Source organism: Heterocephalus glaber, unplaced genomic scaffold (genome assembly GCF_053883595.1).
Source record: "Heterocephalus glaber isolate CG9 unplaced genomic scaffold, H.glaber_assembly_v1.0 deba00001060, whole genome shotgun sequence".
Classification (NCBI taxonomy): domain Eukaryota; kingdom Metazoa; phylum Chordata; class Mammalia; order Rodentia; family Bathyergidae; genus Heterocephalus; species Heterocephalus glaber.
In genome coordinates this window covers 722,640-738,325 of record NW_028258185.1, presented here as the reverse complement: position 1 = coordinate 738,325, position 15,686 = coordinate 722,640, and the positions used below count along the sequence as shown (strand labels likewise).

The 15,686-nt window shown below is 54.4% G+C and overlaps 1 protein-coding gene and 1 long non-coding RNA gene across 2 annotated transcripts; one reads left to right on the top strand and one right to left on the bottom strand.

Annotated features, from left to right (window-relative positions):
* Nucleotides 1-2,080: 2,080 nt before the first annotated feature.
* On the bottom strand, nt 2,081-6,680 carry LOC110347221 (uncharacterized). The gene is made up of 3 exons (XR_015450685.1): nt 6,588-6,680; nt 3,355-6,285; nt 2,081-3,234 (listed from the first exon to the last, which is right to left on the bottom strand). It is a non-coding gene; the product is annotated as an uncharacterized LOC110347221 (long non-coding RNA).
* Hoxc9 (homeobox C9) lies at nt 5,437-9,954 on the top strand. The gene is made up of 2 exons (XM_004872779.4): nt 5,437-7,739; nt 9,412-9,954. Exons 1-2 carry the CDS (start codon nt 7,202-7,204, stop codon nt 9,654-9,656), a joined length of 783 nt encoding a protein of 260 aa, XP_004872836.2. The 5' UTR covers nt 5,437-7,201; the 3' UTR covers nt 9,657-9,954.
* Nucleotides 9,955-15,686: the final 5,732 nt, after the last annotated feature.

Below are 15,686 nucleotides of genomic sequence, written 5' to 3'. Positions count from 1 at the left end.
TTATCAAAAGAAACTTTCAAACAGGGAACAAAATCATGTCCCTGTAACAATACATATACATTGAGTTCTGTATTCTCACAATCATTTGCTAGGGGGATATGTATGTTGCATAAATGTAGGTCTCTGTTTCTACTCTCTGTCTCCTCTAGGCTCTCTCAAATCCCCTGTATGTATTTATACACATACTAATTCCCTTTGCCTCATATAAATATTTTTGATCCCCAAGGAACCTGAAGGAGAAAATGAAAATAGAGCTTTTCATCTCCCCAGCTGAATTGTCCTCTATCCTTTTGTTGGAGAAGGAAAAAAAAATTTCTTCCCTTGAAGGGAAGTGCTCAAACCTCCATGGTTCCCAGGGAAATGGGGAAGTTTCCAGAGAGGCAGGCCAGCTGGTGGGAGGCATGCAAGGGCTCCTCTGGTTTGGAGCCTCCAAGTCTTCAGCCTGCCCCCGCCAAGCACATAGCCATTTGGGGTGCAAGGAGAATCAGGCAGGAACAGGATGCCCAGGAGCACTTGGCTTGGAGGCAGTGTCCCCCGATGGGCCGAAATTCACCAATGAGCAGTTCCCAGTGTTTAGGTCCCTTTGCACCTCTTTCCATCTCAAAGCTAGTGGTTTTATAGAGGAGGCCACAGAGCCAGAGTGTTGAGGTGTCCTCCTCCTCCCTAGGACCCAAGAAATAGAGTAAGGTCTCTTAGGGCCAAGGTGAAGGGCCAGTCTGGTGGTCCAGTCCACCCAGGGGCCCTGAGGCCGTTGGTCATGGGTAAGGCAGTGGTAATTATTTATTCGCTTCGCTGGAAGGGTGTCTTCAGAAAGAACAGCCTGAAGAGGAGGAAAAAAATTATCTCTCTCGTCTGCAGATATTAAGATGGATTTTTATTTCTTAAAGGACCCTCCCCGCCGGGAGCGCATAAGCGTAAACTTAATATATGCTCCGCAGCCCAACTCTAGAAATCGCAATAAAAGTTAAAACCTCCCCTACTGGTTTTTTTTAATTATGATATGGGAAAGAGGAGCAGGATTTATAGAGCTGAACTCTCGGCGGCGTGTGAGTGTTTGAGACTTGCAGGAGAAGGAGGAAAAGCCTAGAGCTCGCCAAGGAGAGGCTTGGTCTCTCAGATATCTCAGCGGCTGCAGGGCCTCCAGCTTAGCCCGGCTGATCCGCTGTGGCCTCCCTGGGACCTCGCTCCGGCCATCGGCCTTGGCTCTGCTCGCTTGGAGATGAAGCCCTTCTTGGGAACAGGTGAAGGGGAAGGCGACAACTGGCGAAGGGAGGCTATGGGTAGGAAAGGCCAGAGCACTGGGCTTTGTGTAGGTCCCAAGCAGGGGATGAGGTTGGAAGTCCCCAGCAGGAACGCAGCCCAAGTGTAGCCCGGCGGGCGGCTTCACCCAGAGGGGGTCCAGGCTGGGCTCCAGAGCACAGACAAGGTGCTTTGTGTGTCGACTTTGCCCCCAGACGGAGCAGAGGGCTCCAGGGTTGTGGTCAGCGCAGAGGCGGGCAACCGGATGTTGAGTCTGTAGGATGGACCTTGAGGTCTGTTGGGTGTTTGGAATGCTGGGGGCGGCGGCCCAGCTTGTGGAGCGTGCAGCGCGCAGGGCGCCGGGGCGGTCGGCGGCGTGGGTGAGGCAGCAGGCCCTGCACACCTCTGCGGTTGCTGGGCTGTGTCCCAGACATTTGAACTGAGGCCGACCACTGGTCAGAGCATGAAAAATAAATGCAATGAAAGGTCTTTCTTTTTTGTTTTTGTCCTTTTCCACCTAAGAAGTCCTCTCTTTTTTTCTCTCTTTTGGAGATACCTGGATTTGGTCCAGAGCAGGTTGCCCGCGGGAGGGCCCCGCAAGCGGCAGCGCGCGAGGGAGGGAGCGAGGGAGGGAGGGCAAGAAGGAGGGAGGGAGGGAAGGAGGGCGGGTGGCGGCGGCTGCGGTGGTGGCCAGGGCTTCCCTCCCCGGGCGGAGGCGGCTGCCCTGCATCTGTGGCCGTGGGGAGCCGAGGAGCAGGTAACGAAGGCGCTTCCCGAGGCGGGACCTGGACCGAGCCAGCGGGACCGAGTCCTATGGGTCTCTGCCTGAGGCCCTGGCAGGAGTGAAGGTAGGAGAGATCGGCGCCCGCCAGGCCGGGCAAAGAGGCCTCGGGAATGTTGAACCTGTATATGATTTCAGGCTCACACTCATGTTGTGAGCCTGTCTGCCTCAGGAGATGCGGTTTGCCTGTCTGTCTGACTGTCTGTCTGAGATGTCCCAAACCCTGGGCTCTCCTTCCAAAGGCTGAGAAAATTCGGGAAAATTCGTCGTCGGAATGTGCACATTCATTCATTGGATTCGCTGCATCTCAGCGGGGCTGGTTACGGTGCCCCCCAGGTTGGAAGGCAGCTTCCCTCCTGGTTTTCTGGGTGCGGAGTCCTCTGGCGCCCTCCGCCTCGGGCTGAGTTTCTGGCTCCAGGTTCGCGAGTCGCCCAGAGGTTGGAGACCAGACAGCTCGCAGTCTGGCAAGGAGGGCGGGGGAGAGAGGAGCAGCTCTGGCTCCTTAATTGTACTTCGGGACCGTATTGTCTCTCCTTTCGCCACCTCGGCTTCCTCAGTCTGGGCTCCAAAGTCACTGCAAATTTCCTTGCGACACATACATCACACAAAAGATCAGGTAACAGCGTGCTCAGGGCCATTGAAACTCCGGGGAGAGAGCAGCCCTAGCTCTGGGGCGGCTCCCCCTTCAGCCACTCCCCGGGCTGGGAAACCAGACCGTGTTGGGGGAGCCGGAAATAGCCCCGTTTGCTGCGGAGCGGCAGGGCGGGGGCTCCGGCGGAAAGGCAGGCCCGGCAGGCCGTGGCGTTGAGAGGGCCACGTTCACAGGCCCAGGGGGTTTCACTCCTGCTGGGTTTGGGGGCCTGACTCCTAGTGTGCAGGGATCCGGGATACCCACCTGGGGTGGGGGCAGGACGTGGGTCTTCTCGCGGCAGGGCAGGAAAACTCAGTTTCTGCTTCCAGCGCAGGCCTTAACTAGGAGGAGTTGCGTGTGGTGTGTTTTTCCCAACAAAGAGGGATCCAGAGAGAAGGGGGAAAGGAGAAGGGAATCAGGGAGGGGGCAGGGAGGGGGAGAGGGCAACGGAGAGGTGAAATGAGCCCATTTCAGGGGGAGAAGGAAAATGAAAGCAAATGGAGCACGGCCTTCTCCGCCCAGGGCGGGTGTTGGGGAACCGGGATGGGCTGGGCTCTCAGCCTTCGGCCGCTGGGATAGCCTGCTGGGGGCACAGGGAAAAGCCTGTTTTAAATTTATCCGAACTTGACGGTGTGGATTGAACCACAGGGAATTTAGATCACTAAAAGGGAGACACAGGGCAGGGGGAGGGGATGACTCTAACCTGTCTTTCTGTCTGTCCTTCCCGCGATGCTAGCTTGATTGTGGTCTCAGCTGTCCAGGTTTGAGGTGATGCAGGAAAGGTGCCACTCCCCCTTAGCGGACTCTCCGGTGCCCAGTGAAATCCTCTGGGCGTGGGAGGGGACCGCTAAGAAGCAGAGCAGTACAGAGCTGCTAGCCAGAGCTGGAGTTTCCCCGCCTCCCAACAGGGACTCCCAGCGCCTCAGGTCCCTCAGGTTCCCCAGGAGTGCTAAGGAAAATTGAAGAAGTGGTGAAGATGAGTCCTGGAGTATGATAGGAGATCCAGCAGGAGTAACTGAACTCCAAGAAGATGAGATTCTCCCTTTTGCCCCCCCATCCTTTTGCTCCCACACCTAACAAGCCTGGATTTAGGGGAAGCCTGAAAGCCTGCTTCAGACCCCTGACCTGCCATTCTGCTTTCAAATGTGGAGAATGGAGGCTACAGCCCACATGCAGTTCTGGAACCTGTAGGACCTGGGCCTAGTGGACCAGGCTCTCCAGGGGTCTCCCAGGCTCTGTAAGGCCCCCTCCTCACAGCTGCCCCTCTCTGTGAGGCATGGGGGAAATGAGGCATTGGCCAGGAGGGCTCTGTGGACAAGGCCTGCTTCATGATCCACAGCTGTGCCTGTGCCTGAGTGGGGAGAGTCCAGAGTTCCTGCTTCCAAAAGGAAGGGAAGGCTGCAATTCCCTCTTGGTTTGTTTCCTGGAGGATTTGATGGCAACAGGGATCCCTGGACAGTGATCCTGACAGCCTGGCTGCTGTGCCTCCGCAGGGTAGCAGGCCTGGTTCACAGGGAGCTCAGGAGTTGAAAAGAAGGCCGTGTTCAAAGGGGATAGGAGAGAAGAGACATCTCTTTACAGCCACCAAGTCTATTGGAGGGGCTCTCCCAAATAGCAGAGGCCCATAGGAGAGGATCCTTAAGGACTCTTTCCTCTAGGGAAGCTGAGATTGAGGCAGACAGGCCCTGTAACCTGGTAAAGACGCAAAAAACCTCTTTCCTCTTCTGTTTCTTCGCTGCTTCTTGACTAGAGCATGTTCAGTCCCCTGCTGCCTAGGCGGTTGCTTGGGCCAATGTAGGATTCTGTGTCCCAGAGGCCTAGTATACCCACCAGAGCCAGGTCCCCAAGAGGGACAGGAAAGGAGGCCTCTTCCTCCTTTGTGTCCAGACAGAAGTGGCTGCCGCGCCCCAGAGCTGGTCCCTCGGCAAAGGCCCAGCAAGCAAGCAGACTGCACAATGCCACGGCTGCTCTGCTCCGCCAGCACCAGCTCAAGCCCTGCCCCGTTGCGTCCTTCCTGCGTATTGCTGCCCTTCCTCCTCCTTGGTCTCTGCATGCCTTCCTTTCCCTGCTCTCCTATCTCTTTTCCTCTTGCTTTCCTTCTTTTCTTTAATTCTTCCCTTTTTTCTGCTTATTCTCATCCTCCATTTCCTTTTCTCCTTCCACGGGCCTGGCGCTGTGTTTCAGTTGGTCTGTCTCAGGCTGTCTGGGGCTTGGTCTCTCTGAGGCTATGTCCTCTGATGTCCTCTTGGTCGAAGTCTGGCCCCGGGCCCCGCTGAAGGCTAAATGTCTCTGCTCCTTGCTGCCAGCAGCTGCCCAAGAGCCAGGCCAGGTCCCCAGCCACCAAGGGCTGGGGGAGGTGCTGAGTGTACTGGGGGCTTGGAGAAAGCCTCTGCAGAAGGACTGGAATCTCCTGTCTTTTCCTTGAACTAGTGAGGGAGAATTTTTGATTGACAGCTAACCCAACTCCATCAAGGCCAAAGAGATTTTCTGTTTCTTGCTGTAATTTGGGTTTCCCAGCCAATCCAGCCTGAGAGAGGGGAAGACAGTCGGAGCTGAGGGAAGACAGGGCTAAGGCCCCGGTAACCTCTTCCTCATCCCCACCTTGCCTCGAAATCCCAGCCCTGCTAGACCGAAAAGGAAAGAACCAGGGAGGGGGAGGCGCAGGGACTAGGGAGGGGGCCCCTGGAGCTGGGGTTCACGCTACTGGGTGCAGCTGTATCTTCCTCCCAACTTTCCTCCCCCTCTCCAACATGAGTACTATACTCTCCAGCCCTTCTCCACCCCAGAGGAGATAGATACAGATGCAGCTGAAAAGCAGCCCCCACCCCCATCTCTGGTGTTCGGTCCCCTCCTGGGGACCGGAGAGGGAAAGGACAGGCATGGCTGGGTCTGGGAAGCCTCCTTCCTTGTTGGCTTCAGAGCCTGCATCACAGCTTCAGCTCTCCCCCTGTGCAGACTAGAACTCTTCTATCTGACCCTGAAATTGCACCCTCCCTTCAAACTCATTGTGCCCTGTCTAGATGCACCTTGTTTCTGCAGGCATCACCTGCCCCTCTTCTTCTCCCATATGACCTCCCTGCCCCCTCTCCTGCACCCACATTGAGGATTTTCTGCTTATCCAAAGCACTCTCCCATTTACTAAGCCACAATGGGACAATCTGAAGGAATGCCTATAGCTCTTCAAGGAACCCCAAATTCAAGGAGGAAGATAGCAATCAACTTATGGGGGAGGAAGCCAAGTTGTCTCATATTCTCCTACAATCACACTGCCCCCTCCGGAATTCCTGTATCCGACCCCAAAGAAATTGCTTTCTCCTATCCCTGCGTTGCTTTTTTCACGTTCCAAAAACAGCCTACAATTTTATTTAATGAAAGACACATTTATGAACAATCAAATGATCCTCATAAAAATTTTATTGAAGGACGTAAAAACAAGCTACTTGCCCACGACCGAGGTCGCTCTCTTGCCTTGCCTGCTCTCACCCAGGCTCTCTGCAGACAGAACCAGGGAACGACTTCTTTTGGGGGGGGAGGGTGTCGCAGAGATGGAGCTGGGGGCAAAGGAGGATAAGCAGACTGACGGGATGGGGATGCCCGACTTAAGTTGTGTAGATCTCTCCTCCACTTCTTCAAGCTGGCAAAGAAACATAAATAGATACAGACAATATATTTAAAATAAAGACGCTTGTGTATCTGTGCCAAAGCGAAGACTTCTGAGGCTGATGATGAAGGTATTTCAGATCCCGAAGTTCTATCCTCTCCTGCTCGCAGACTACCTTCTCTGAGCCTCCCTACCCCAGATTTGGGGGGCTGAGTTGGCCAGTGGCAGAAGGACGCTACCGTTTCCCTCCTTCCCTCCCTCCACCCCAGCTTCTCCAGTCCCCTCCCACCTTCCCTCCCTCGCTGCTGCTGCTCCTGAAAGAAATACATACATACACACTATTTTAAAACGCATTTTTAAAAGCCACGTTCCGAACTGACAATCGCTGATCTCGGCTCGCTCAGAGACTGCGGGAGCGTCGGGGCCGACAGAGACGGATTACGTCAAGAAATAGTTCCTCCACCTACCTCGGCTGGCCTCCCCGCCCCTATGGGGCTCCCGCGCCCAGGGCAGCCCTGGGGGTCCGGGAACCCTAGCTTCGGGGACTGGCATTTTCACCCCATTAAAAAAATCCTCCTAGCAGGGGGGAGCCAGCAGCTGATGGGTGGACATGGGCCAGGAGGGTTCCCTGATGAGACAGGAGCCGTCCTGAGGGGCTGGCCGGCGCCTTGGGTCCAGAGTTGCGGACCCCCAGGAAAACGCAGGTCGCGGGGATCAGCAGAGAGAAGGGGGTTGGAGAGGGGGAAAAAAACGCAAGGGAAAAAAAAAGCCCCTGCGCATTGATCCGCGCCGTATTTTTGGGTAAATACGATCACGTGGGGGCTGGGGAGCCAATGAGCTGCCGGGAAAAGGCTGGAAAAATAATTACCTGCCTTGATTGTTCTGTGAGCAGATAAAAAGTACATATACAGTTCATACAATAATCTTATGTATGTAAAACCCTGTTACGATGTCGGCGACGGGGCCCATCAGTAACTATTACGTGGACTCGCTCATCTCTCACGACAATGAAGACCTCCTAGCGTCCAGGTTTCCGGCCACGGGGGCTCACCCCGCCGCCGCCAGACCCAGCGGCTTGGTGCCGGACTGTAGCGATTTTCCGTCCTGTAGCTTCGCGCCCAAGCCCGCAGTGTTCAGCACGTCGTGGGCGCCGGTGCCCTCACAGTCGTCCGTGGTCTATCACCCGTACGGCCCCCAGCCCCACCTCGGCGCCGACACGCGCTACATGCGGACTTGGCTCGAGCCGCTGTCCGGCGCCGTCTCCTTCCCCAGCTTCCCGGCCGGGGGCCGTCACTACGCACTCAAGCCGGACGCCTACCCCGGGCGCCGCGCCGACTGCGGCCCGGGCGATGGCCGCAGCTACCCGGACTACGTGTACGGCTCGCCCGGGGAGCTGCGCGACCGCGCCCCGCAGACACTGCCCTCGCCCGAGGCGGACGCCCTCGCCGGCAGCAAGCACAAAGAGGAGAAGGCCGACCTGGACCCCAGTAAGTTGGGAGCAATTTTCCTTTACAACCGGCGCGGGAGGGGAGGGGAGGACAGGCGGGGGGAACCGGATTACAGCCCCTCCGAGCAGCTCAGGGAGAGCGGGAGAGGGGTGAGGGCGAGGGGGTGAGGACTCAATAAAAGCGAATTACCTTGGGGAGCTTTCTGGGGCAGGAAGGTGTGAGAAGGGGGCTCAGGGAGCCAGGTTGAGAGAGGGCCGAGAGGGCGCTTCTCTCAGGGGCTGGCTTGGAGAGAGACCCCTGTCCCCTCCCCACCCCTCCCAGGCTTTTTGGCTCAGTGGCCACTTTGGAAGAAATGTAGACAACAGGGCCAGGGGCTGGGGCGGGGGCGAGGTTCATTTTAGGGTTTGCGATGGGACGGGAGAGGTGAGGAGGACATGGGGGCAGATATGAAATGCCCCAGGGAGGAAAATCACCGTGCATCCCCATCATCATGGGGGTCCTCACCCCACTAGGGATTCACAGAAGAGAAGATCCACTGACTTCTCCCCCAGGAGCCCTGGTGAGGGGTCTGGGAGATTTCACAGCCCAGGAACTTGGAGAGATCAGGACTTCCAGAGAGGAGTGGGGTCTGAGTCTCCTTAAACTTGAGAACCTTCTTCTGAGGGTCTGCAGGAAGAAGGGGTAAAAATAGGGGTCAGGGATGTGGGTGGGGAAAGCATCTCCCCAGGTTAGAGAACTCTGCACACTCTCTTCAGCCTAGGAGACAGGAGCCTTCTGAGGGCTGCAAAGAAGCTGCCTGGGGTAGGTGGGGGCAGGTGGAGCTGCAGGGCCAGAGAAAGGGAAGAGAAGGAGAATCAGCAGGGGAGAAGGTGCAGCCCTCTGGGTGTTGGGAAGTATCTGGGGAGTCCCAGGAGGGGGGCTGCAGGAAATTTTTTCCTCCTCTAAGGGGCCAGGGCCTAATTATACCCCTCTGAAGACTTCCCTCGCTGCCCTCAGCTACTCCCATAAACCTGAAATTGGAAGCTTAGGTCCTTGCAGAGCTTGTCCTGAGGCTGGTAGGAGGGGGGCACTGGAGACCAACAGGGAAGCTAAGATGTGGGGGAGGCTGTCCCCAAGGCCAGCAGCTCTCTGAGGAAAGGGGAAGGACTTTGCACATCCCAGCGTCACCCTGAGAATTCGCCTCAGCAGGGTTGAACTCTGAGCGGAGACAGCACTGGAGAGAGTGGTGAGGGACTTAGGGACTCTCAGGGTCAGGAAGTAGGACTGCTGAAATTTCAGGACTGGGTCGTGGGCTGGGAGGATGGGAGGGGGTAGGGTAGAGGAGGAGGGAGGTGGGGAGGAGAGAGACCTCGCTATAAAAATAAAAAACAAGAGAGAGAAGCGTTTATGGGCCTATGAAACGGTTGGGAATTTGGATTTTTTATGAGGATATTCTCGAATTACTACTCTTGAAGCTGAGGACCAGACTGTAGGGCTTTGATAGCTTCGGATTTCCTACAGTTTTAGGTGCTGGAAAATAAAGAGGAAGGAAAGAGATGGGGAAAGGGCAGAATGCAAAAGGAAGAAGGGAGAAAATTCCTAAAGCAAAACGTGTCCAAATTCAGGTTCAATTATTGGGTTTGGGGGGCCTAGCTAAGCCTGGGGGTGGGGTGGTAGAGGTCCCGGACTGGAAAGGGGCTCCACTGACCCCTGCCTGTGTTTGGCCCTCCAGGCAACCCCGTGGCCAACTGGATCCACGCCCGCTCCACGAGGAAGAAGCGCTGCCCCTACACCAAGTACCAGACGCTGGAACTGGAGAAGGAGTTTCTCTTCAATATGTATTTAACCAGGGACCGTCGGTATGAGGTGGCTCGGGTTCTCAATCTGACCGAGCGGCAGGTCAAAATCTGGTTTCAGAACCGGAGGATGAAGATGAAAAAGATGAATAAAGAGAAAACCGACAAGGAGCAATCCTAAACCCTGCCCCAGCCTGCTGCCTCGGCACAGCCAAGGGAAAAACAAAAACCCCACAAAAATATCCTAACCCAAGCGGGAGAAAGCACGAAAGGAAAAGGAAAGAGCAAGAGACAAAAAGCCAATCCGCTTAAAAAGAAAAAAAAAAGGAAGGGGAAAAGGAAAACTCTTGCGATTTGGGAGGGTTAAGTGTTCAGAAATTGGTGTTTAGAGTTAGTTCTACCCATCGAGGAGGAGGCAGGAGAGAAACTGCATTCTCTTCCCCCAGCGCAACTGAAATAAATGACACACACAAATGTGATTTTTTTCTCCTTTCTTCAGAGAAGCCAGTACTTGAATTGCTATATTTCTAATTTTTTCCTGTATCGTATTTGGTCTGGGCCATCCCTTCCCAGGCCTTGGGCACTCTGCGTGCAGATTTTGTACAAAAAAGACACACATACACACGATGATTCCCAGCCCAGGAGCTGAGGGACGAAGGCCTGGACTGAGCCACAGGCTGGGTTGGGTGGCGCAGGCGGGGCCTCGGGCGTGTACATAGCTGTGTTCCCTCTCACCCTCAGCGTCTGTTCCCAGCGTCTATCCCGTAATGTGCTTCTGTTTGTCATGGTAGAACAGCTCTGTGTTAATATATCGAAGTCACTTAAAAAACCAGAAACTCAACTGCATCCAGTTCTCATTATTTCTCCTCCCTGTGGCTCCCCACGATGCTGTTGTGGAGGAGGCAAGAGTTCAGATTCTTTAGGGGAGGCTGGAGCCAGAGAAGGGGCTCCCTCTATCTCAGAAAGGCAAATGCCTGCCACTTCTCTCCAGGCAGGGCAGGATAGGGCTGGGGGCTCCAGGGGATGCGAGGCTGCTGAGGGTGCGGAGGCCAAGGCCCAGCTTGTCCCTGCCCTGGCTGGCTGCCTACAAGGTTCCTGGTGGCGAGATGGAGGGAGGGGGCATGGCATGAATGGCTTTCCCTGGCTGTAATTGTAATAATTTATGAGTACATGAGATGGGAGAGAGGAGACAGGTGAAGATGAAAGTTGGGTGCTGGGTGAGGGCCCAGGCTGGATTCTTGGCTGGTTGCATTGGTGCTTTGGTGCTTTGAGGGCTGGCTGGGAAAAAAGGCTGGCAGGATGTTCACTAGAAGGAAGGCCAGGCAGGCCTCGGGGAGCAGGACAGACATAGGGGGACTTCGTTAAAAGAGAGAGGGAGAGAGGAAAAGAGAGAGAAAGAAGAAGGAAGGAACTGAAGGAAGGAAGGGAGGGAGGGAGGAAGGGGAGAGGTGGAAGAGGAAGGGATGGAAGGAAAGAAGGAGGAAGATGACAAAGCCAATGCAGTCGAAATTAGATTTAATTTCTACTTCTCACTGCTTTCTCATCTCTCCTTCTTGTTCTCTATTATTCTCAGTCTCTCTCCCTGTGGTGTGTACCTTGAATGTTGGTCTGGGGGTGATCAGGGTCATGCTAAGCAGCTGTAGTGCTTCTAGGGGATGGTGATGCTGGTGATGCTAGGCCCCAAGGAAGCTGGCTTAGCCAGGAGCGGGGTGCTCCCTGGTGGCTGTGGGACCCCAAGTGCAAAGGTGTGGAGATGTGTGTGTAACAGTCTGGTGGGGCTAGTTTGCTGCACTGCCACAGAGCCTTCCCTAGAACTAGCAGTTCTCATCTACTAATAAGAAGCAGACCCAAGCTGCCGGGCATGCTTCGGCCCAGTGCCCCCTTTCTCGGAAATCCCCCAATCTGGAAACTATTAAAATCAGACTGCTTGAAATATAGCCCTTTAATATCTCAGGCCTTTAATATCAATCCCCTTCTGTTGAGGGTGCAGGGTGTTGCTCTCGATACTCAGAAGATACCACCATAAAAGAAAATAATTGGGGACCCCAGCTCATGTGCTGCATCCCCCAAAGCAACACCCTACAAAATTGTTGAGACACTTGTAGGAACCAGTCTCTCCCCTCATTGTTGGGATCTCCTACCCTCTCCTCCCATTAAGCCCTCTAATTTGGGCATCTAGAGGAAGGTGGGAAGGGGTGAAAATTTTTTTGGCTATTTTGAAGGGCAATCAAGTTGCAACTGTGCATCAGTGAAGTACTCCTTCCCGCCTAGAAGACCTCTTCCTCAATCCTGGAAGCATTGTTTTCTTGGTCCTTTGGAAAAGTGCTTTGCCTATAGTTTTGTCTCTTTTCTCACTTCCTCTTTTTCTTTGGCCCTTCTGCTGTTCTGGAACCCTGGCCCCAATTCCGAACTTGATAGATTCTATCTCTCTGTCTCTCTCTCTGTCTCTCTCTCTGTCTCTCTCTCTCTCTGCCTCTCTCCCTGCTTTCCTCTCTCCCTCTCTGGACCCTGAGGTGCGGACTTCTCTCCCAGTCCGAGCTTGGCAGTTTTTCCGGGTTTCCCCCTGCCCCTGCTTCAGGGCCCTGTCGCCTCCTTTCGGCGGCGTCGGTCGGTCAGCATGGCCTGCTTCTGTAGCCCGCCCGCAGAGCCTGCCTCGCTTTGGGCAGGAAATGGGGCCGCAGGGCCTGGAAGACCCCAGGAAAGAAGAGGTAGGATACAGAGCAGGCCACCGGTCCAAGCCACTGTTCAGTCACAATTCAGCGTCGTGCGTGCAGATCAGGATTGGATTGGATTTTTATGCATTATCACTTGTGAATTAAAACAACACGACACACATCTAGGGAAAGAAATAAAATGTGGCGGGAGAGAAGGGCTAGCAAATGCCCTCCTTCCCTAATCTTCCCCTCCCACCTCTCCTCTGCTCTTTTGTCAGAATCACAAAACCCTAAAGGTTGTTCCACTTGGGAAGGCAGCGGATAGGTACATTTCCGCAGCCCCGAAATGCCACTTTTATGGCGCTGTTTGTCTCCCTGTGCTGGGTTCTGAATGGGGCTGAACAAAACAGCAGCGCGGAGCTGGCTAGACGTCTGGGCTTAATTGTTTTATGGTTTAAATAAAGTGGACACTCTTTCCTTTGAAATCGGATTATAGGAATGTTTTGTCTATGGCCCACGGAAAACAGGACCTCACTGGCTGGGAGGGAGAAATGGAGAGAGGCCGCAAACCAGGGGCAAACAGCCTGCGGAAGTTGAGTCCCACTCTAAATTCCCTCAGGCGGCGGCGGAATAGGCGGTGAGGGGCCAGTGTCAGGGTAAGACGAAGGAGGAATGTAGGGTGCGCGCCGCAGGCAGCGGTCGGTCGGTAGTGGGAGCTTTGGACTGTGCAGCAGCGTGCGTGGAGGTATTCAGAGGCCAGAAATGCGCCTGAAGGAAGGAGGCGGAAATCACTGCACTTCCTTTGCACAAGGAATAATGCAAGAAGGGTGGTAACAAAAAGAGCGAGAGTATGGAACCTTTCACAAGGTTTATTTCAAGAATTTAGGAAACAAAAAAAAAACAGCGGTCGCGGGGCAACTCCCTTCCGGGGAATCCCTCTCCTTTGCACCCAATTGGAGGCTCCTTCCTCTCATTTCCCACCTTTGGGCCAAGCCTGCGACCTCTGTTGGCTTTTTCCCGGCCTGACTGCATTAGAGCATGTGGACGCGAGGTGGCGCTGTTGCTCAATGTTAGAGGCGGCGTTGTCTCGACAGGCCTGGCCGCACTGACGTTTGAGGCCCGGACCAGAGCCGCGGTGTGAAGGCCCTGCGCTTTTGCCCGGCCCAGCCCCACTGGCTCTGAGCAAATCAATCCTCTCACCTGCGAGGTGTAAATAATTCGCGAGTGGCAGCGGGAGATGGGCCCTCGCTGGGGCAGCGGGCTCCGGAGGCGCAGAAGGGCAAGCATCAAAAATAATCGCTTTGCAGAAGAGCTAAGTGCGAAGCAGGCAGCGCCTAATTAACACAAAAAGGCGGAATGACCCGGACAAACGAACATAAATCCGTGGTACCTAAGAGGGCGGTGCAGGCCTCGGGGAGAGGGACAGAGTTGGCCCCGGCGAGGATGGCTGCTTGCGATTCCTATATTTCCAGGCTCAGGGAACGAAATAAACCAGATACGTGCAAAAGCAAAAAAAGAAAAAAAATTGAAATAAATGCGAAGGATCCCTCCCTGAAGGGGGAAACCAAGTCTGGCCAGGGGTTGTGGGGCTGGCTGGTTCTCCGGACTGGAGGCAGTGGCAGCACACTCAGGGAAGTCGCATTCCAAGACACAAAAGCCCAGAAGAATAGCTCTGTGGCACGGTTTTTCGCTGGACCATAAAATGTGGAAATATCCCCCCACCCCCTAAAAGATAAGGCGCAGGCCCAAGAGCTGATCTGGGCCTCTGGGCCTCCTGTTTCGATGCAGAGAAGAGAAAGTATTTATGGCAGTCCCCAGTGGCCCAGATGCTGAGAGCCAAGAGCCCACCCTGTTCACCTCAGCACCAAAAGAACAGGCTTAGAAAAGACAGGGCTGGAGCCAAGGATGCAGCGGCTTCTGGCCATAGTGGTAGAAGTGCCTCGCCACCGCCATATCCCCCAGTGTTTTGGGGCCCAGGGAGGCCTTCGACCCTGGGATACTCCTCACACCCTTCTCTCCCTCCTTCAGGGCCAGAGTCCCGGTATCTAAGAGTTTAGACAGTCTATGTCTAACTCAGATAGGATGGGCTCCCCAAATGCAAGGGGTCCTGAAAGGGTCTTTGCTGGGCTACCAGTAAATCTCCTGTGGGAGTTTGGCTGAGAGTGACCATTTCCCTGGCAATTATTTAGATAATAAATGGGCTGGGAAAGGAGGGCTCTTTCTTGATAAACCATCCTGATCTGTACTGCCATTTCTTCCTCTATCCGCAGAGCTGGGCTCCGGATGAGGATGGGAAAGGAAAAGATCTGGTTTTCTAACCACCTCCTTCCTCATCCAATCCTGAAACCTCAGGGAGTGGAAGGAAAACAGGTAGCAATTTTTTTTCATGATGCAGTGACCTAACGATGAATCTGCATTTGTCAGGCTTCTGTGCATGGGTGACTCATGTGCACGTGTGTGTGCAGTGTCTGGGATGTAACAAGGACACTTCTAGGAATGTGTATGCTAGTTTATGGTGAGCATGCACTTGACATGTCTCAGGGTGAGAAGGTAGCACACTGTGTGTGTGTGTGTTCCTGAGTGTGACCCAGGGTTGTCCTGTGTGTAACAGCCTCACATACTGTGGAAGAAGATCAGGGAAAAATCATTCATCTTCATCATCTTCATTTGTCTGCACACGGCCAACATATACATGGCTCTCCCACTTTTTCCCTTTTTCTCTCTCTGTTAAACCCATATGACTGTATACTTATGGCCAGGAAGGGTGCTAATGGACTAAGGTTCTTTTATCCATTAGAACTTGAATTTGTCCAGTGTTGAGGATGAGGGGAACCCCCCAGAGAAAGTGTGGGTAAATATTTGAAGAGTATCTGTTGACAGTTCCCATCCACATCCTGGCCTGGGCAGCTTGCCTGGGGAAGAAGGGGGTTGCAGAGAAGTCATGAGGCCCCTCCAGGCTGAGTTGGCATTTCCTAAGGGTGGGGGTATATGGGGACAACTAAGAGGCCTGCTGCAGTCCCCTCCAACAAAGAAACAAATAGTGTCCTAAGAAGGAACATCCTGGATCAATCCAGCCAGAAGCCAGGGACACTAAGTTGTTCCTTCTAAGTCCCCATAAACAGCTTTGCTCTCAGAACCCCCCCCCCCCAGCCAAACTTGTGGCCATTGCCTGGGCTTCCTGCTCCAGGTAGGAGCTGGTTCTGAAGGGAGACTGTTGTGGTCCTGGCGGGGTATATAGAGTGCCCCCGCCCCTCTGGCCCTCAACCCATAAGCGGCCAAGTGTGAGGGTCTTGAGGATGTAAGGAAAACAGGGCAGCTTCAGACCCCTGGGAGGAGTCAGAGGCTGGAGGGTCTGAAGCTTGAAGTGTCTAGGGGACGTGGTTGCTTGTTTCTCCCCAAAGACCCCAGACTTAAGGACCCCCTAGGGAGCCCATCTTTTGGATTTGGAGCTCTGCTTCTGGCTTGCTGACATTCAGTCCCCTGGGGAGGGTCTTATACCTGTTGAGGTAACCTGAGTTGACCTGCTGATTCAGGTACCTCTCTCTCCCTGTCTCAAT